General features: G+C 50.7%; 9 protein-coding genes across 9 annotated transcripts; 5 read left to right on the top strand and 4 right to left on the bottom strand.

Moving 5' to 3' along the window:
- Positions 1–23: 23 nt before the first annotated feature.
- On the top strand, positions 24–3,151 carry N7516_004587 (putative polarized growth protein (Boi2); the record flags this gene model as incomplete). The annotated part of the gene is made up of 3 exons (XM_057217307.1): positions 24–81; positions 163–306; positions 381–3,151. 3 exons carry the CDS (start codon positions 24–26, stop codon positions 3,149–3,151), a joined length of 2,973 nt encoding a protein of 990 aa, XP_057079190.1.
- Positions 3,152–3,847: 696 nt separating this feature from the next.
- Positions 3,848–5,563, top strand: N7516_004586 (uncharacterized protein; the record flags this gene model as incomplete). The annotated part of the gene is made up of 1 exon (XM_057217306.1): positions 3,848–5,563. One exon carries the CDS (start codon positions 3,848–3,850, stop codon positions 5,561–5,563), a length of 1,716 nt encoding a protein of 571 aa, XP_057079189.1.
- A 584-nt stretch (positions 5,564–6,147) lies between these two features.
- N7516_004585 (60S ribosomal protein uL14) lies at positions 6,148–7,066 on the bottom strand (the record flags this gene model as incomplete). The annotated part of the gene is made up of 4 exons (XM_057217305.1): positions 6,148–6,180; positions 6,268–6,592; positions 6,832–6,882; positions 7,053–7,066. The coding sequence occupies 4 exons, from the start codon at positions 7,064–7,066 to the stop codon at positions 6,148–6,150; spliced, it is 423 nt and encodes a 140-aa protein (XP_057079188.1).
- Positions 7,067–7,611: 545 nt separating this feature from the next.
- Positions 7,612–9,691, bottom strand: rpdA (histone deacetylase RPD3; the record flags this gene model as incomplete). Its single annotated transcript, XM_057217304.1, has 4 exons — positions 7,612–8,505; positions 8,560–9,101; positions 9,155–9,455; positions 9,509–9,691. The coding sequence occupies 4 exons, from the start codon at positions 9,689–9,691 to the stop codon at positions 7,612–7,614; spliced, it is 1,920 nt and encodes a 639-aa protein (XP_057079187.1).
- A 549-nt stretch (positions 9,692–10,240) lies between these two features.
- Positions 10,241–11,477, top strand: N7516_004583 (proteasome regulatory particle lid subunit RPN11; the record flags this gene model as incomplete). Its single annotated transcript, XM_057217303.1, has 4 exons — positions 10,241–10,312; positions 10,422–10,675; positions 10,734–11,269; positions 11,332–11,477. 4 exons carry the CDS (start codon positions 10,241–10,243, stop codon positions 11,475–11,477), a joined length of 1,008 nt encoding a protein of 335 aa, XP_057079186.1.
- Positions 11,478–11,735: 258 nt separating this feature from the next.
- N7516_004582 (uncharacterized protein) lies at positions 11,736–12,611 on the bottom strand (the record flags this gene model as incomplete). The annotated part of the gene is made up of 1 exon (XM_057217302.1): positions 11,736–12,611. The coding sequence occupies one exon, from the start codon at positions 12,609–12,611 to the stop codon at positions 11,736–11,738; it is 876 nt and encodes a 291-aa protein (XP_057079185.1).
- Positions 12,612–13,053: 442 nt separating this feature from the next.
- On the top strand, positions 13,054–14,707 carry N7516_004581 (protein translocase subunit TIM50; the record flags this gene model as incomplete). Its single annotated transcript, XM_057217301.1, has 3 exons — positions 13,054–13,293; positions 13,350–14,057; positions 14,117–14,707. 3 exons carry the CDS (start codon positions 13,054–13,056, stop codon positions 14,705–14,707), a joined length of 1,539 nt encoding a protein of 512 aa, XP_057079184.1.
- Positions 14,708–14,949: 242 nt separating this feature from the next.
- N7516_004580 (putative C6 transcription factor) lies at positions 14,950–17,255 on the bottom strand (the record flags this gene model as incomplete). Its single annotated transcript, XM_057217300.1, has 5 exons — positions 14,950–15,368; positions 15,435–15,570; positions 15,621–16,002; positions 16,055–16,492; positions 16,552–17,255. The coding sequence occupies 5 exons, from the start codon at positions 17,253–17,255 to the stop codon at positions 14,950–14,952; spliced, it is 2,079 nt and encodes a 692-aa protein (XP_057079183.1).
- Positions 17,256–18,027: 772 nt separating this feature from the next.
- On the top strand, positions 18,028–18,645 carry N7516_004579 (uncharacterized protein; the record flags this gene model as incomplete). Its single annotated transcript, XM_057217299.1, has 1 exon — positions 18,028–18,645. The coding sequence occupies one exon, from the start codon at positions 18,028–18,030 to the stop codon at positions 18,643–18,645; it is 618 nt and encodes a 205-aa protein (XP_057079182.1).
- Positions 18,646–18,703: the final 58 nt, after the last annotated feature.

The following is an 18,703-nucleotide window of genomic DNA, read 5'->3' as shown; positions in this document are numbered from 1 at the left end:
CTGGAAACACGGAATTTTAAGAGATGGTTACCATGGGCCCACCACAGGGTGTTCATCCTGGTGACATTCTAGATGTTCTTCGTAAGTGACGTCGTGTGCGACACCTCGATTTCTGTGACTCCCGCTTCTCAGGATGCGCCCGACTTCTAACACTCCAACTAGACGAATTTGGCGGGCGCGGAGAAGATGAACTGATCATGTTACCCCGCGACAAGATTGAATTGATCGAGTTGGATGAAGGATTTGGAGATGCCTGGTACTACGGCAAGAACCTTAGGACGGGACAAACTGGTCTCTTCCCTGCGAGTATGTCCACCCTAGGATTCCCTCACCACACACCCCCCGTCTATTTCCTCCAAGCTAATATCTGTGCACAACAGACTTTACCAACGGCTCTCCAAGAAAGACACTCGCTGAGTCGCCAGTACTTGTAGAGTCGCCAGTACAATTGGAACACTCCGCACCCACAGAGTCATCGTTCGCATCAGTCGGGAGTGGGCAGAGCACCCCTCAAGCATCGCGCCACGTTAGCTCCGATATGCAGTCACCGCAAATCGGTTCTCCCACACAGCATCGATCCGCCTCGTCTCCGCTACCTCGCCCAAGCCTCGCGGCCGATATTCAGCAAGCCTTCCGTGGTTCTATGGACGATCACCTGAATGGCGAAGAAAGTCCGGTCATGAATGAGACGTTGAGTGTCATTGACGAGCACATCACGGATATGAACACCCCACGTCACAGCGTGTCGACCCAAGAACCTAGGACGATCAATGATTCCGGCAGCGAGTACAGTAGCCATATTGGCCACAGGGCTTCTTATATCAATGGACATGAAACCGACGACGAGGAGCAGAATCATCCAACCGAGCAAGAGGTGCGGAAATGGAGTCAAACACAGACTTCAAGATGCTTGCGCGGGCTCGGCATTGATCCCAAGCACTGTGACATATTTGAGGAACAAGAGATCACCGGTGATGTGCTTCTTGATATGGATCAAGATTTTATCTTTATGAAGGAATTTGATTTTGGAGTCATGGGCAAACGGCTCAAGACCTGGCACAAGATCAAGGCATTCCAAGAAGAGACTAAAGGTTTCAGTCAACAGCAAGCCACGAGAGATTCCATCTCTTCCAGCTTTTCAGGACCTTCCGATGGACGTGCATTCTCTCGCGCTGGACACACCGGTCCCCTTCTTCCTCGGATCCCGTCCTTATCAGAAAAGACCGGGGCTGGTTATCCACGAGCCTCCGCACCGGTGCAACACCCCCGACTGGCCAGCAACAACAGCTCGCCCATGGCGCCGCATACCCCTCCGTACAGCCATGATTCGCCGAGGAGAATTTCTGCCGCATCGCTCCGTGATCTCAATCAGACGCGTCGGCATTCTTCCATTGACGCCACCCAACGCGGCATGTCGGATTCGGTTTTCGCTGGTCACCATCAGAAGAAACCCTCGTTCGACCGGTCCTGGACTCTGAATTCCGGCCCCCAATCCATGCCCGCTCGCCCAGGAACCTCGGCAGGAACTAGTCCAGGTGGCCTCCAGAGCGGACCGCCTACCGCTGAGTCGGATTCTTACACCAACTCTTATATCAGCACCCCGGATCAGATTGAGGACCTAGATCGGGGTTATTTCTCGGGAACCGAGGTTGACTCGCGGCGAAGCCGCCGGGTTCTTCAGAAACGGGGGTCCGCCGGTGTCGGCTTAAACAATCACTCGCGAAAGTCAAGCTATGCGGAAGAGCCATATAAAGCGATATCCCCGACGAAGCGCCACTCTCGCATTGGCAGTATGGACTCGATCCGTGACGCAGCAAAGCATGTCTCCACCGCAGCGCAGACTTATCACGGCACGCCACCGAAGAGTCGGCTGCGGAGCTTGAGCACGCGAGTTTCAATGGATCGGAGTGGGAACGCTCAATCGTCAACCACCGAGAGCAAAACCAGTAACGGTGGTGGATTCTTCGCCAACTTCTCTCGCGGCAAAGGTGATTCGGAAAGCTCCTCTTCTCGCGCTTCGCCGTTGCAATTCCAGCCGCTGAAGAATGCTGGGCCCAAGTTCCGCCGAGCCATGGGCCTTCGTGCCATATCCGACGTTGTTGGAAAGAAGATTGACACCTCGGTGTCGCCTGACTCGCCGCGGGAGTCTGATCCCACCTCTGCTCGCACCGGATCCACAACTCCATCGGCGACGTCCAAGAGCTCGGAACGGCATAGTACAGATGGGTCTGGTAAGGCCGCCACGGACGGACAAGGATTCGTAGTCCGTCCTCGGACCGTCAAGTCCAAAAAGGAGACTAGTGCCTATATTCGAGGTCTTGAAAAGAAGTCACCACAGGAGCAGATGGATGGCTGTGATTATAGTGGATGGATGAAGAAGAGATCCTCCAACTTGATGACCACCTGGAAGCCCCGTCTGTTCATCCTGCGCGGTCGTCGTCTGTCTTATTACTATTCCGAGGACGACACCGAGGAAAGAGGCTTGATCGACATTACCGCTCACCGTGTCCTGCGAGCGGATCAAGATCCGATTATCGCTCTACACGCAACCATCACTGGCTCCACCGCGTTGCCAGCCAATGCCAATAACACCGTGGAGAGCTCTGGTGGCACGAAGCTCACCACTCCCTCGGTCATTCAATCTCTGACCTCCAAGGACGGCAGTGGGCCGTTCTTCTTCAAGCTGGTGCCCCCAAAGACAGGCAACTCACGCACCGTGCAGTTCACAAAACCGGCCACTCACTACTTCCAGGTCGACAATGTCCAGCAGGGTCGTCTGTGGATGGCAGCGTTGATGAAAGCGACCATCGAACGTGATCTCGGACAGGCAGTGGAATCTAGCAACAAGCAAAAGACCATTAGTCTGAAACAAGCCCGGCTGATGAACCAGCGGCCGCCGGAGCTGATGCCCGCTTCGGGCAGCACCAAGACCGAGCAGACCATCGACGAGGAAGAGGAAGAGACGGGTCTCGAAATCCAGGGCTTGAACCTCAGCCAGTCTGATGCCAACTCGTTCGAGGACACGAACAGCAGTGACATTAATAGCACAAATGAAGGCCTCGAACGACCTCTATCTAACCCCCTTGGAGAGTTGGACAATGGCCACTCGTCCTTGCTTCCGGATCCTCTGGCGAAGACTGAATCTAAGTGAATATTCATTGGGTCCTTATTTATTTGTGTGTGACCTTGCTTGAAATTATGCGAAGGATATCTTTTTGGCCATTTTTGTTTTCATTCTTTTTGCTGGCGTTTGATGTGATATACCCCTCGCTCAGACTTCTTCCCTTTGTTGACTCGGGCCAATTTTGTCATTGCAGGTACGTTTGGTCGCCAGGGGGCTTTATGTGGGAGTATGTGATTAACTTGCTTATGGACACGAAGTTTACTGGACCCAAGCATTCTTCCCTATACTAATTGAGTCTGCAAATGTAGATAATATAATAATTCACATAACCATAGCTGTTTACTTCTACTGATCACTATGGTTGTTCTCACCGCCACATCTACCGCCAACATTATCACGGGCAGTATATGGCCACCTAACTAGTTATATATTGTGTAACTATACAACCTTGGAGCTTAACTATGTATTTGAAATATTTCCTCGTCGTAGGATCATCATACTTGGTAGATTTCTTATCATGACTCGACTCTAGTTTGTCTTTTTCCTTGGGTAGTTCGATCCTATAGCCGGTGTTACTATATGCGCGCTAACTATCTTTAATTCTCAATTAGCGATGTCCGCACCTTTGTTTCTTTCTCCTTTCCACCATTCAAGACAATTCTTTTCAATATGATGTATAGGTCTTTATAACATTTATCCTTCTTCTGTCATTTTAGATCCCTCATGTCCCTCCGCTGGCTACTCTCCCGCACCTTTGCGCTCCTTCTTCCACTCACAGTGACCGCCACTGTTTACCTCTATCTCTACCCAGTCTTCAACGGATGCGCCTTTCCACTACCACAGTCTGTCTCGCAGTCAAGCAAGAAACAGCTATACCATTATTCAGTGATCAACACGCTTTTCCAACACCTCGGTATATCAACCTCAGACTCGAACAGTCAACCCGCCATCTTTAGACTCCTAGTCCTTGCAGACCCCCAATTGGAAGGCGACTCCTCACTCCCTTTCCCCGAATATGAATTATACCCCCGCGTGCAAACCCACTGGCGCGCCATCCAGGAAGCAATTGGCAACGCCTCCACTTCACCTCTGCTAAACGAGGATGTACTCTCAAACATCACAACCGGTCTCCAAACCCTCGCAACCGAAGACCTCCCACGCGCCTTGAAGTCAAGTGTGAAACGCCTCGACCTCCTCGGCAACGACTACTACCTCGCGCACATCTACCGCACGCTCTTTTGGTGGACCCGGCCGACGCACACAACGGTCCTAGGCGACTTGGTAGGGAGCCAATGGATCTCCGACGACGAATTCGCCCGGCGAGAACACCGGTACTGGAACCGCGTATTCCGCAGCGGAGAGCGAGTCGACGACAACATCACCAGAACCGGTGCTGCAGGTTGGAGCCAGGGCAGCAACGGCAGCAATGCATTGCCATTGGAACCCCCGGGTGCGGATCGGGCTTGGGCCAGACGCGTGATCAATGTCGCGGGAAACCATGATATTGGATATGCGGGGGACATCAGCGAGGCACGGATGGAGCGTTTTGATCGTGCGTTTGGCCGTGCGAATTGGGATGTGCGGTTCGAACACCCGCCCATCTTGTCCTCGTCTGCTGGAGATCAGGTTATTACCCCTACTCTGCACCTAATTAACCTCAATTCTCTCATGTTCGATACCCCCGCTCTTTCTGCGGAGGTCCAGAGCCATACGTATTCTTATCTGAACGATTTGATCACCGATCGACTCTCGCCGGTCGAGGACCGGTCGACTTTTACTTTGCTTCTGACGCATCTACCCCTGCACAAGGAAGATGGCATATGTACGGACGGCCCGTATTTCTCATTCCGCGATTCTGACGACCAGGATGGTCCCGACGGCGTGCCCCGGTGGCTTGACGGGGGTCTCAAGGAGCAGAACCATCTCAGCGAAACAATCAGCGCTAGCGGGATCCTGCAAGGCATCTTTGGGCTGAGCGGCGACGAGAATGCGCTTGTTGGTGGCCAGGGCCGGAACGGGCTCATTCTTACGGGGCATGACCACACGGGCTGTGATACTGTTCACTTCGTCAACCGCACTGAAACAGCCGGCGACGATGGTGTATCTCGGGCTTGGAAGTGGGCTGCGAAGCGCTTTAATGAGAACCAGCACATCGACGACCCTTCTATCAGGGAGGTGACCCTCCGCTCGATGATGGGAGAGTTTGGTGGTAATGCCGGTCTCCTTTCAGCTTGGTTCGACGAGGTTGCTGGTGAGTGGAGCTATGAGATCACTATGTGTCCAGCTGGCGTGCAGCATATCTGGTGGGTGGTTCATATCCTCGTGCTAGTGACGCTGGGTGTGGCTCTGCTTTGCTTCCTAACTGGCGGTGCTCAGGCGAAGACAGCCGTTCGAAAAGTCCTGCCAGAACAGAAGACTCAGAATGGACAGAAGAAATAAATTGGTTGTAGATATGTTTTTTTTTTATACTATTAACGGCATTGGATAAACCAGGCAGTTTCCATTTGGATACACATATATTGCAATATACAAAATATATATTTTCAGAACGGACCGTCAAGCAGATATGAACTTTTATAACATGACCTTTATTGAAGTTATGCCTCGTACAGTAGTGCAGAGATTAAATACGTTTACGCAGAGTCTATACAGGGTCTACGTAGGTATAGCCATTGGTGGTCATATCAGAGTTCATATATCGGCCAAAGAACAAACAGCCAGGACCAAGTCCCCTCCCATACAGCCTAAAACCTTTAGGCCAGCCCTCGAAGTAACGGGCAATGGCAGTGCAAAAGGAGGTGATTTTAAAGTAATACTTCCGAGAGTCGCCAGTAAAGGGAGGGAGAAACACGAAGATGGAGGATAAAACCGGCTTTAAAATAAACAGTTGGATTTCGTCAAATGGACACCACCTGTCCAGCTCCCATTTTAATCCTATGGTCTCATATGCACCGCATTCCAGGTCCCAAGCAGATTTGAGGTTTGGTATCGTTCTTTTTCTTTAAAATTCGGGTTTTCTCTCTTTACATGACGACACCGGAGTTGGAGGCAATACGCTGGAAAAGAAATGTTAGATTTTGGATCAGAAGGGGAGGGAGGAACATGGATAGGAATCCATATTCCATGTGGAGTGTATAACGTACGGGCCAGAGCTCAGCAGCTTCCTTTCCGACGGGGCCGGTGATGGCGGAACCCTTCATCTCACCCTTGGCGTTGACGATAACTCCTGCGTTGTCCTCGAAGTACAGGAAGATACCGTCGGGGCGGCGCCAGGGCTTGCTCTGACGGACAACGACAGCGGGCATAACCTTCTTGCGGAGCTCGGGCTTTCCCTTCTTGACGGTGGCCATGACCATGTCTCCGACACCGGCAGCGGGGAGACGGTTCAGACGGGCACCGGTACCCTTGACGGAGATGATGTACAGGTTGCGAGCACCGGAGTTGTCGCAGCAGTTCATCACGGCGCCACTGTTTGACGAAAAAGGGACCCGTTAGTAAATTGTTCTAGATCTTGAAGACGTCGTGTTTCGAATGCTGAAAGTGGAGATCCAATCTTCTTTTCCTTTCTTCCCGCCGGTATTTTCGTTTTGTTGTATGGTGTATGCTTTTCTGAGGGCGTTTGATCGACTGGAAATGACTTGTGGGATCCGGCGGGCAAGAAAGGCACATTCGAAACAGACTAGACGATAGGAAATTTGTAGACGTACACAGGCAGACCGAGAGTCATCTTGAGCTTGTTGCCGGCGGCACCGCCACGACTGTTTAATCGTTAGTAAATTCCTTCGTGTCGATTCGTTGTTTTCTCAATCCGAGCCCCATTCTATCCTCTCGACATAAACGTGCTGTGTTGCTTGTCCATGCTTGCAAAATAATTCTGTATCGGTTCGGAATCGAATGGGGCCACGGAGGGAATCGCTGGGAGACTCACCCTCTCTTAGACATGATGGCTGATGATCACGGGGGAAGTTGGGTGAAAAAGGTTGGCGACAAGAGGTCGAACGTCGAGGATCCAAACTGGAGGTGTGCTTTCTCGCTTAGTGGGCAAAGTGCGTAAAATCTTGGCGTTGGCAGGTGATTGGCTTCCCAGATCCATCAACTTTGCCCTAATGCTAACCCCATTTGGAATAGTCACAAATCCTAATGCCTGAGGCATCGCTAGTATACTTCTAGGTTCAAACGTTGTAACGTTTTGGAAGACTGCATTTCACTGAATAATACATTTGTAACCGTTAAAAAAAGCTATGCGAAAGTAAAAGCAGATAGCACAGGGATGAAGATAAAATATGAAATGATTCATTGAAAGTCCATAAAAAGCAACCCGCCATCCCCCGAAACATTTCAAGGTAAAACCTCGATTTGAGTCTGCCATTCCGCCACGAGTAATGTCCTCCTGGTGTCAAGCAAGATGCGAGCACGCTGTTAACCGATAACACCTTTCTGCCATTGTCCGTTGCGCCAGATCCGATATCGTCGTCTTTGCATCACAGCTACTCCTCTTTCTTGGGTTCTGTCATCTGACCTAGGTTCTCTTCCTTGGTCGCCGTTGCCTCGGTTTCCGCAGTAGGAGCAGAAGCTCCCGCACTCTTCTCGAGGGTAGAATCGGCAGCCTCTTTCGGAGGGGACTGGGTCCGCACAGGGGAGGTGGTGGAGCTCTCGACAAGGGGTTTCTCCTCGGTAATTGACGCTTGCGCCGGAGCCTGTTCCGACGTAGTAGGCTCAGCGATAGCAGCGTCCTCCATGGTAGTATCTTCATCATGAGGAGGAGACTGATGTTGAGAGGTAGTAGAGGCTTCCTGTTCCTCGCTTTCCATACCCATGTTATCGGCATCAGTCATGGGGGTTTCATCAGCGTGCGGGGGTTCTGTGGCGGCAACAGGTGCCTCGGGTCCAGTGCGTGGGGCATCGCCCATATTAGCGTCATGAGCAAAATCCATTTCTCCATCAGCCGCAGATGAGCCATCTTGCGGGGTTGCCATGCCACTATCCAGCCCAGAGTCCGGCTCGAGGTTTCGGTAGTTGACTTGATTGCGACGGCGCATGACGCCTTGTTGGCGACGAACACCGTTGGCGGCGTTCTCGTCTTCATCCTCGCTATCACTGAGCTCGCCAGCCTGTTCGGTGCGTTGGTCGAATCGTCGTTGTGTGAACCGTTTATCTTTGTTCTCATCCTCATCGAGGTCATCCATAACGTCATCAGCCTCATCGTCCATGCCATCCAACATGGGGTTTCGCGGCACATCCGTCATTTGGACCGAAGGAGCAAATGCCGTGCGCTTGAGGTTTTCAACAACCTGGTTGCGAATCTTGTCCAGGTATTCTCTGGTGTTGGCGTTATCCATGTTGGAGGGGCGGACATCAAGCTGATAATCGGGAGCGAAGTACTAATGCAGTTAGTATGAGTTACCTAGGTAGTCAGGAAGAAACGAGAATCTTACCTCGTAGTAGTCGTTGTATGGCAACTCCGATCCTAGGGGCTCTCCGACAAGGATACCAGTCTCATAAGCCCATGTTCGTGCAACATTGCGCATGGTGTAGCCACCACCGCCAAGAACCAAGGTTGGAAGATCAAAGCTCTTAACAAAGTTAACACAGTTGGCGTGTCCTCGCATACTCAGGTTGAAGCACCCCAAGCGATCACCAGATAGACTGTCACCACCGCACTGGAGGACTACGGCCTCAGGGCGGTACCACTCCATCACGCTCTTAATAACAGGCTCAAAGATGCTCTTGTATGTGACATCAGTGATACCATCCCGGAGAGGAAAGTTAACTGCGTAATTTTTACCCTGCCCAACACCGATGTCGCGAAGCTCACCGGTACCGGGGAAGTACTCGCCGTACTTGTGGAAAGAACAGGTCATGACGCGATCAGTCGTGTAGAAAGCTTCTTCGACACCGTCGCCGTGGTGAACATCAATATCGACGTAAAGAACGCGTTGTTTGAAGCGCAGAAGCTCCAGAATTCCGAGAACAATATCTTCATATATATTAGATTTCTGAGACAGAAATTTGAGCACCGAGACAACATACCATTGACGTAGCAGAAGCCACTTGCTTCGCTCTTCTTGGCGTGGTGAAGACCACCAGCCCAATTGACGGCAACATCGCATTTGTTGCGGTTCAGTCGTGCAGCGCCTTCCATGCTGCCACCAGCGCTGATTCCGCAGAACTCGAAGAGACCGTCAAACACGGGGCAATCATCTCCAACATTGTATCGACTCTGTTCCTTCGAGAAGTTGTCCATGTTGTCGGGTGTGACCTTGGATAGGAAGTCGATATATTCGTCGGTATGGAACTGGGTCATTTCGTACTTTGAGGCAGGTTTCGCACGCTGACTTGTTAGTGCAAGGGTCAAACAGGAGAAAAAAGCAGAAGAGTGCTCACGTAGATCTCCATTTTCTTATAGAGGCCATAGTTCATCACCAAGCTGTGTGTCATGCGAATGCGATGAGGCTTCATGGGGTGACCGGAGACATAGGCATAGTTGCCCACGTCGGAGTCGTAGAAGTAAGCGACTTTCTTATTTTTAGACCCGAGGAGTCTATCAGAGATAGGTTCTAAAGCCATATTGCAGAGAATGACTGAGGTGTCACGAGGTTGAAAGTGGGAAAAAGGTGAAGTTCAAGAAGTGTAAGTTGAGATCCGGGGAATGATGAAGTAGCGTAGTTGCGGGCGCAATGCAGATATGTTCCTAGGAGGGTAAATAGGCAGCAATGGGCACCTATTGTCACCAGATCCCGCAATGCGAAGATTAGGTAGTAGAACTTAATCACAATAGCAAGCCAATGTCATTATTCAGGCTTTATTGAAGAATAGATTGAGGAGAGAGAATCGCCCGCGAAGGAGCGGAAGCCGACCGAACCACACACCGCCTTCGTCAGGCAAAGCTCCCACGGCTTTGCTCATCATCACTTAACACGTCTTCGACAACCTTGTTATCTTCTCCCTAATATCACATCTGTTGGGGTTTTTTGCTACCTTGTATTTTTCTTTGAACACTGTTGCAGCGATACCAAGCTACTAGAGACATATCGATTTGCTCCAGAGCTTCCAAATAGCGATAGCTTCGCCCTCTCTACTCTCGTTTCATCAACTCTTTTCGGATATCTCTTAACTATGGATCGCCTTAACCGGATGCTCCAGGCCGCTCAAGGCATGGGGATGGGAGGTGCTGCTGCTCCTGGTGGTGTAAGTTCGATAAGACCTCTAATCGCCTTGTTGAGGGGGCATTAATGGCAACACCCTAGCCTAGCTTCACCATGTTTATCTACATTGACTAATAAGAGCCGTTGTTTAGGATACCCCAAACCTGATTGATAACTCCGAAACCGTCCACATCTCCTCCTTGGCTCTGCTGAAGATGCTACGACATGGACGCGCGGGTGTCCCGATGGAGGTCATGGGCCTCATGCTGGGCGAGTTCGTTGATGAATACACAGTTCGGGTAGTGGACGTCTTTGCTATGCCCCAGAGCGGTACAGGTGTTAGTGTTGAGGCAGTGGATCCCGTGTTCCAGACTAAAATGATGGAAATGCTTCGCCAGACGGGACGGTAAGCCTATCAGCTGATATATAATGGAGGGCTCCCCAATGCTGATAGTTTCGTACAGACCAGAAACTGTTGTTGGCTGGTACCACTCGCATCCCGGTTTCGGCTGCTGGCTCTCCTCGGTCGATATCAACACCCAGCAATCCTTCGAGCAGCTCACACCGCGTGCAGTTGCCGTTGTCGTCGATCCTATCCAGTCAGTGAAGGGCAAGGTCGTCATTGACGCCTTCCGTCTCATCCAGCCTCAGACAGTGGTCATGGGTCAGGAGCCCCGCCAGACTACATCAAACTTGGGTCACCTCAACAAGCCTTCGATCCAGGCTCTGATTCACGGCCTCAACCGCCACTATTACAGCATTGCGATTGATTACCGTAAGACAGGATTGGAAGAGAACATGTTGATGAACCTTCACAAGCATGTATGGACCGAGGCCTTGGAGATGAGTGACTTCCACGAGGAGGGTGAGCACAACGTGGACCGCATGAAGCAGCTTGTTCTTCTTGCGGAGGGCTACGAGAAACGGATCAAGGAAGAGACGGAGCTGAGCAAGGATCAGTTGAAGACGAGATACGTTGGCAAGCTTGATCCCAAGAAGCGTATGTTTTTTTTTCCTTTCTTGTAACAATAACCGCAAAGAACAGCAACTGACGTTTTACAGACATCGAGGATGTAAGTCAACAGTTGATTGAGGATAACATCGTTGCTGTCTCGCGGCAGATGATTGACAAGGAAGCTTCGGTGGCACGGCAATCACCCAAAGAAGACACAAACGGTGCTGTCATGGAAGTTGATGAAGACCTCTAAAGAGTTAGAAAAGTGTGCCAATCAAACCGCTTTAATTATTACTGATTGGTTGGGCTTTATGTTACCAAACCAGACCAACAGATGAATGAAATCTACTCAAATTTTGACATAATAATAAATTCATTGTCAATAAGAATGGCATTTGGCCTGTTGTTGGAAGTAAGTGTGTGTCTATAAGTCTGTTTCATATCATCTATGCGCCGCGCAATGTATATATATCGTAACAATGTGAACAATATCCACCGATCAATGGGTCTATCACGACTCCAACTTGACTGTCTGGAGCGAGTTGCTCAAGGCTTCCATAACGTCAGGGGAGTAGATCCGCAGGCCATCAACGGCAGCATCCATGTCATTGGTGTCATGTTTCTCGTGAATGTCATCTTGAGTATCGGTCCAGCCTCTATCAGGACCCCAAAGGACCTTTTTCTGAGCATCCCGAGTTTCCGTAAGCAAACGAGTCATCAAATGTCCATTCTTCTCTACAGAGGGCCAGGCATCGAATTCGACCTGAACTAGACCCGGCAACCGTTCCAAGATTTGATGTAACAATTTGCCACAGAAGTCGGTATAGTAATCCTTGGAGATACGAAAGCCCTCAAACACAGGGTGTGAAGGGTCACACTGCACAAACACTTTCAACGTGCGTACAAGATCCATGTCATGCAATCCCAATCCCTGGTTTACAACCCATGACTTTGGGGGTGCGGTCCAACTTGATCCCACGATCAATTCAATTGTGGTGATCGAAGAGCGGTGGCGTCGAGGCAAAGCCCGTATAGTGGGCATACGCAAGAAGTCCTGGATGGGGAACACACGGAATGTCTGGGTTGAATAAAAGTAGTGAGTGGCTTCGTCGTGGATCTGTCTCGAGACAAGGAATAGGGCGATGCGATGCGAGGATGGTGCTAGAGGTTTGCTCTTCTTTGCCGAAGACCCAACACTGCCACCAGTGCGCTTCAATGCACTTTTCCGAGTTGGCGTGAACAGGACATAATGATAAATGTGCAGGCGGATCTCGGACGGTAGATGGAGGAAAGGGAATCGCAGTAAGGTCGGAGGCTCTGCCTCTGATTCGGAGTCGACATCGGAGAGTTGTTCCTCAAAATGAATCATCTTCTTTTTGAACCCCATGATTGCAGAATATGCAGGTGAAGTCTATGAGATACGAGCAAGTCTAGATTTGGACAGGAAGATCATATTTCTGGTAATCAAGTAAAAGAGAGAAAAAGGAAAACTAAAAAAGATTTGTGTCCCACGATCGGAGCGCAGCTTCACAGGAAAAACCTTTGCTGCGCTCTTGGTAGTGGGAATGAAGAAGATCTTCGTTGGTCTCCCCAGCTAATACAACCCGGCATGCAGAGAGAAATTGCTTGATAGGTCAAATTAATGTCTGGGTGAACTTTCTGAAGAAGAAAAGAAAAAAGAGAGAAGACTTGGTGGCCACGGGGGTGGATATATAAACAAAGTGCATGGATGGTCCAGATCCTCCGCCGTACCGAATCACGCCGACTTTTAACGGGAGACTGTGGTTTATCCCATCATTCAGGACATATTTGTTTCAACCAAATACACAATGCTTAGTCGTGCAGTCTTGCCTCTAACGAGGCCAAATGTCTTTGCCTCTGCCGTTCGGGCATCAACCCTGTCGGCGCGACCCTCGCCGTACGCTGCTTACAAGCTTTCCCCGGCCATCCAGCTAAGGGCAAAGTCGAACAAAGCGAAGTCGAATACTCCCAAAGCAGCTCCAAATGATTTTACCGCAGAGCAACCTGAGTTTGATACGAAAGCTGAACCTACACAACCTTCCGAATCTGTGAGACTCTCTTCACTTTTTACAGAAATGAATCACCTCTGACGTTGTCTTTCTAGGTCGAACAAGAACAAGCCCCACAGACACCTCTCCCCGATCTGACACAAGGTATTCCATCGACGCTGACCGCAGAATTGGAAGGGCGTACGAAGAAGGGACCATTGAACCTCACAGAAGATCCTACCCAGTCAGAAGAGTATGGCGCGGATGGCAGAGGTGGTGGTGACATTCCTAAGGGCGGATATGAGACATCTATCGACCGCCGCAAGGCCCGCATGGCCAACATAGTATACGCCGCTATGTTGCTTGCTGGTGTTGCTGGTATGGGTTACCTGGGTCGCAACTGGGAAACCGAAGAGGAGGCGAGCCAACACCCTGAGATTCCATCTGGATGGAGTCCGGGTCTCTGGTACAGCCGTATCAAGGCCCGCACCAGCGATCTCACCAGCTACTACAAGGACCCTGCTTTCCCCAAGCTGCTTCCGGATGAGGACGCCGAGATGCGTCAGCCTTACACCCTGGTGCTCAGTCTTGAGGATCTTCTCGTTCACAGCGAATGGACCCGTGAGCACGGATGGCGGGTTGCCAAGCGACCTGGTGTCGACTACTTCCTCCGCTACCTGAACCAATACTATGAGCTCGTCCTGTTCACCAGTGTGCCCAGTATGATGGCCGACCAAGTCTTACGCAAACTCGACCCCTACCGCATCATCCGCTGGCCCTTGTTCCGCGAGGCGACCCGATACAAGGATGGAGAGTACATCAAGGTATGCCAACTTCTCATTCTTTTCTTTCTCCAAGTCATCATATGCTAATTGTCTTCTAGGATTTGCAATATCTCAACCGTGACCTTTCCAAGGTTATTCTCATCGACACCAAAGAGGAGCACGCCCGCCACCAGCCCGAGAACGCCATTGTTTTGGACAAGTGGACCGGAGACCCGAAAGATAAGACACTGGTCGCCCTCATCCCCTTCCTGGAATACCTTGCTGGCATGGGTGTCGAAGACGTGCGTACCGTGCTGAAGTCGTTTGATGGCACTCCTATTCCCGTCGAGTTTGCCAAGCGTGAGAAGGCCATGCGTGAGCGCTTCGAGAAGGACCTTGCCGAGGAGCAGAAGAAGAAGCCCTCGCGTGGTCTGGGTAACTTTGCTGCCGCACTTGGTTTGAAGTCTTCTGCCACCCTGAACGGCGAGCAAACACCCTCCGAGGGTCTCGCTCAAGGCAAGATGCTTTGGGATCAGATCCGCGAGCGTGGTCAAAAGAACTACGAGATGATCGAGTCAGAGATCCGTGCGAACGGCGAGAAGTGGCTCGCTGAGATGGCAGCCGAGGAGGAGAAGGCCCGCCAGGAGCAGATGCAGAGCATGAAGGGCTCATTCACTGGCATGTTCGGTGCTGGCTCCAAGGACCAGTAATCGGCGCAGGTCAATTACTTTTTTTTTTTGTCTAGCACATCATGAGGGGTTCGTTCTGAGCATTAATGGACGAGTGTAAATTAGGGATTGGGGTTTGTTATTTTTTGTACAAAATTTTAGTCGGAAATTTTAATATGAAAAAAGACTGAGATCGAACTGATATCAAGGTAGTTTGGGCTTTGGATCCCAGGGTATATTGTTGAAATAAGAATCGAGAAGTATATGCTCAATGATCTTCCTGGTCATGTCAGGTTCACATCTTGGAAGACGGAGACATCCCATATTCCTGTCATGTCGAAGGGGAAACCGTCCATCGTTCCAAAGGTATTAGATATTGACATCATGTCGTCCACGATATCGTTGTTTGTTTGAGTCTCGGGTAGTGATATCGCGGCCGGGTTGACCAGCCCGCTGTCTGCCATCGTAGTTGTGAAGGCCTGGTCCATTGTGGCACCGGTGCCGGGAAGTCGGTGCATAATGCGTTCACAGTGGTCCAGGCACATGTCTGCTACATCCCAGTCTTCTTCTTCCCGCACACGACGCAAGACAGAGCGTAGGGTTTCGACGTTCGAAAGACATGATCGTGCAACTTCGCTGTCGGTGGTTTCGAATGCACATCGAACCAGTAATGTCGCCGTCGAGGTGAGATGAAAGGCGCTATCTGTCAAGAAGATTAGAGGGGGAAAAAACAAAAAAAGGAATGACCGGAGAAAATGCTTCAACGTACAGGGTAGCCAGAACTCTGCAAAATTATTCTTTCGCAAGGATGTCATAAATCCGACAATCTCCTCTGCTGACTTTCTGCATTCCGTTTGGAAATAGCGACGTGCCTCGGTGTTTTCCGTTTCGGAGTTGTTGACTTCCTGGAAGGTTGTTAGAGATCATTCCTTTCGATTTCCCCCATTTGGCTTACATTTAGTTCAACTCGGCTGACAAGCATTTTGACAGCTAAGAAAGCTAGTTGCAAGCTGCTCGCTCCGTAGATTCGTTCTCCAGAGTGAATTGTGGGTCCTCGCAACCAGTCTGGTAGGGAGTCTTCCCACATATCTAGATCCGTTCGTATTTGCCTGAGCTTCTTGGACGTCTCGCGTGCGGGTTTGTGTTGAAGCCCATAGACCAGTGGTAACAGCTCGCCCAAAGTCTCGGTCAAGCGGCATAGGTAGATGTGACAGTGTGCTGCTCTCACACGTTCTGTAGTGCGGAGGTGTGATGAGACTAATACGTCCACGGTGGGTAGAGGCACGTCGTACTGGTTTTTGGAAATCTGAGGTGGGACACCATGACCAAAGCTTCCCCTGTTTATTGTTAGGTCTATTGCAAGCCAAAAGAGAAATAGAACAATCTTACCAACGATCGTGAATGACAACTCCCCACCACAGACGAATGCGCTGGTTCTTTTCTGCCTGTGAGAGCTTCCAATTGCTAGGATCACGGTTGAGACCAAGGCAATTTGCCAAAGATAACATGCGGCCACAGCTGACGGCGTTGCCAGTCATGGAGAAAATGGGTCGCCCAGTCAGGTCGATAAGTGCGGCGCTGATTGTGTCCAATCCAGGGGCTGAAAATTCCTCGTGCAACGCGGCGACGGTCATGTTGATCGCATATCGAACGTCGGGCTTCGGATGACACGCAAGCTTTTGCGTGTGTTTCCAGTACACGAGGGACATGGAATAGACTTGACACACTAGTGCAGCTGGTGGGTCGTGCAGGTCATCAGTGATGTATGAATCCCAAAACGATTCCCCGTCGAAGATCGGAAAAGAAACGTTAAAACGATCAATGAAGCTAGAGGGGGAAATATTAGCAAGGTAGAAAATGGAGGGAAAGGCCAACGGTCAACATACAGTCTCACTAGGTCGTGTTTGAACGGCCCGAGTATTTGTTCGAGGACCTCCTTCTGGTTCTCACCAGGAGGTGTTCCTCTCCGCATACCTTTCCTTCGCCGCGATATTGTGGTGTAAAGGACTGGTTTCCGCGGATCACTAGAGTAGATATTATACGGGTGACTCTTGGGCTCTTCCGATTGACTTGTCCGCTCTGGGGGCATGTGTTGTTCAATGACTTGGGCATCTTCAGCGACCATAGGGCCAACAATGAGAACTGACTCATTCTGGGGATCGTCCATATCTTTCCGCCGCGAATCACTTCCTCGACGACCACCCGACGAAGTCGTTCCATGGGGGCTGGGTCCATTGGTCGGCTGCCGGGGCGGGATATTCTGGCTCATGTGCGCGATTCCATCGGGGCTGCGCTTGCGCTTCTGCCCCTGCACCGCGTCCATCGCTGGTGGCCCCGGCCAGGATTTTGAATCCGGAGCACTTAAGATAGAAGAATCCGCGTTGGCCTCCTCTTGGTAGTGACAATCAGCACCTTGCACGCGACACAAAAGACAAGATTGACCGGGGATATCAACTGTACATCGTGACTTGCGCTTGCGGCACAAGTCACAGGCGCGGACCTTGTGGGAGCGGTAGGGTCGGGCGCCGGCATTGAACCCGGGGGATGGGAGCTTGGAGGAGGAATTGACTTGGACTGGTGGAGGCGACATGATGCGCTCCCAAGTGCGAGGGAGTTATGCCGAAATACGGGGAAAGCGACAGAGAGTGATTTGGAGATTTTGGTCGGGGTGTTTTCGGAGTCGGCCGATTAGCGGTTGGACCGAGTGAGGGGTAGGAACACGAGACCTGCCTGGGAGAAGCAGGCGAGGACAAGAATTGGGAGCTCTAAACGGTTAGGTGGCTGTATCCGAGAGTCAAAGAAAGCTACAGGCACATCATCCTGTACAATGTTTCCCCAGATATCAAAATCCGGCTGATCACATTTTCTTATCAAAAATTGAATGCGGGCACCCATGGGTTCGTCCACTGTGGGGAATGATGACTCATCCCGAGTGTACCTTGGAAACTCGTCTGTAAACTCCCGCGTCTGTTACCTTCCAAGGTTTTTATTATGAAAGCTAGGTGACCTCATCAAGTGTCATCCATGGGTGGACCTGAGCAATCAGGTCCCACTGAGACCAAAATGACGAAGAAACGTCCAGCACCAGATACAAACCCATCCACCCCAAAGCGACCCAAGCAGACTGCCTACCCCTGACCCTCCAAAACCTAGCAAAGCGAAGGCACAACCGCCAAGCATTCCCGCCAAACGACCATCATCCATCCGGCAGCCACTTGGCAAGGTTAGCTATAATTAGCATCTTATCAAAAGTACAATCTCCGACTACTCACACTGAATAGCACGAGGCCAACTTCATCCTCTACGGCAGAGGCCCGAAACAGCCACTGTCCGCAATCCAACAAACCATCAACTCCCAGGACATGCAGTACTCCAATGACCGGAATGCGTGGGCCAACGCCGCTGGATTTGATCTGCTAGATCGAATCCAGATGCTACAGGATGACACCAAGGCCAGATTGCAGTACTATGATGACACTAAGGCCAGATTGCAGTACTATGAGAAGCTGACCAAAGAGACTGGGAATCAAATCAGAGGTTCTGTACTAGACACTTGGTCAAAAACATATACCGAACCGTCGAAGCGTCAAGCGAGAAACAATCTTGCCCATGGAGGGGCCGTGCTCCTTGACTACGACGTTATAACCCACCAACCTAACAAAGATATTCAAGAGCGCTGGAAAAAGGCATTCAAGGAGTACTACGCTGTTAGCTTACAGATGTGCAGAGAGCGTTTCCGGGGAACGTTCACCGAGGATTCTACTATTGAAGTCCTCAACCAACGGGCTAACGTGATGGCTATGGATAAATGGAGGGACGAGTACTACGAGGGCCAAGATCTCGTTAATATGCGTCAAGCTCGAGATCAGATTCTTGACCTCTGCAACGAGTGGATCGTTGAATGGAAACACCAGCCAGCACTGATTCCCTCAATCACTCTTCTCGATCAACTCCACTCTCTGGATTCTCTGGTCGGTTAGCAGGTAGAACCCGATGTTGAAATTGCTATAGCTGTATTTTTAGATATTACAGAGAAGA

Source organism: Penicillium verrucosum, assembly GCF_028828655.1.
Source record: "Penicillium verrucosum strain IBT 35672 chromosome Unknown utg000001l_segment0_segment0, whole genome shotgun sequence".
NCBI lineage: Eukaryota > Fungi > Ascomycota > Eurotiomycetes > Eurotiales > Aspergillaceae > Penicillium > Penicillium verrucosum.
This window is presented reverse-complemented; position numbering and strand designations above follow the sequence as displayed.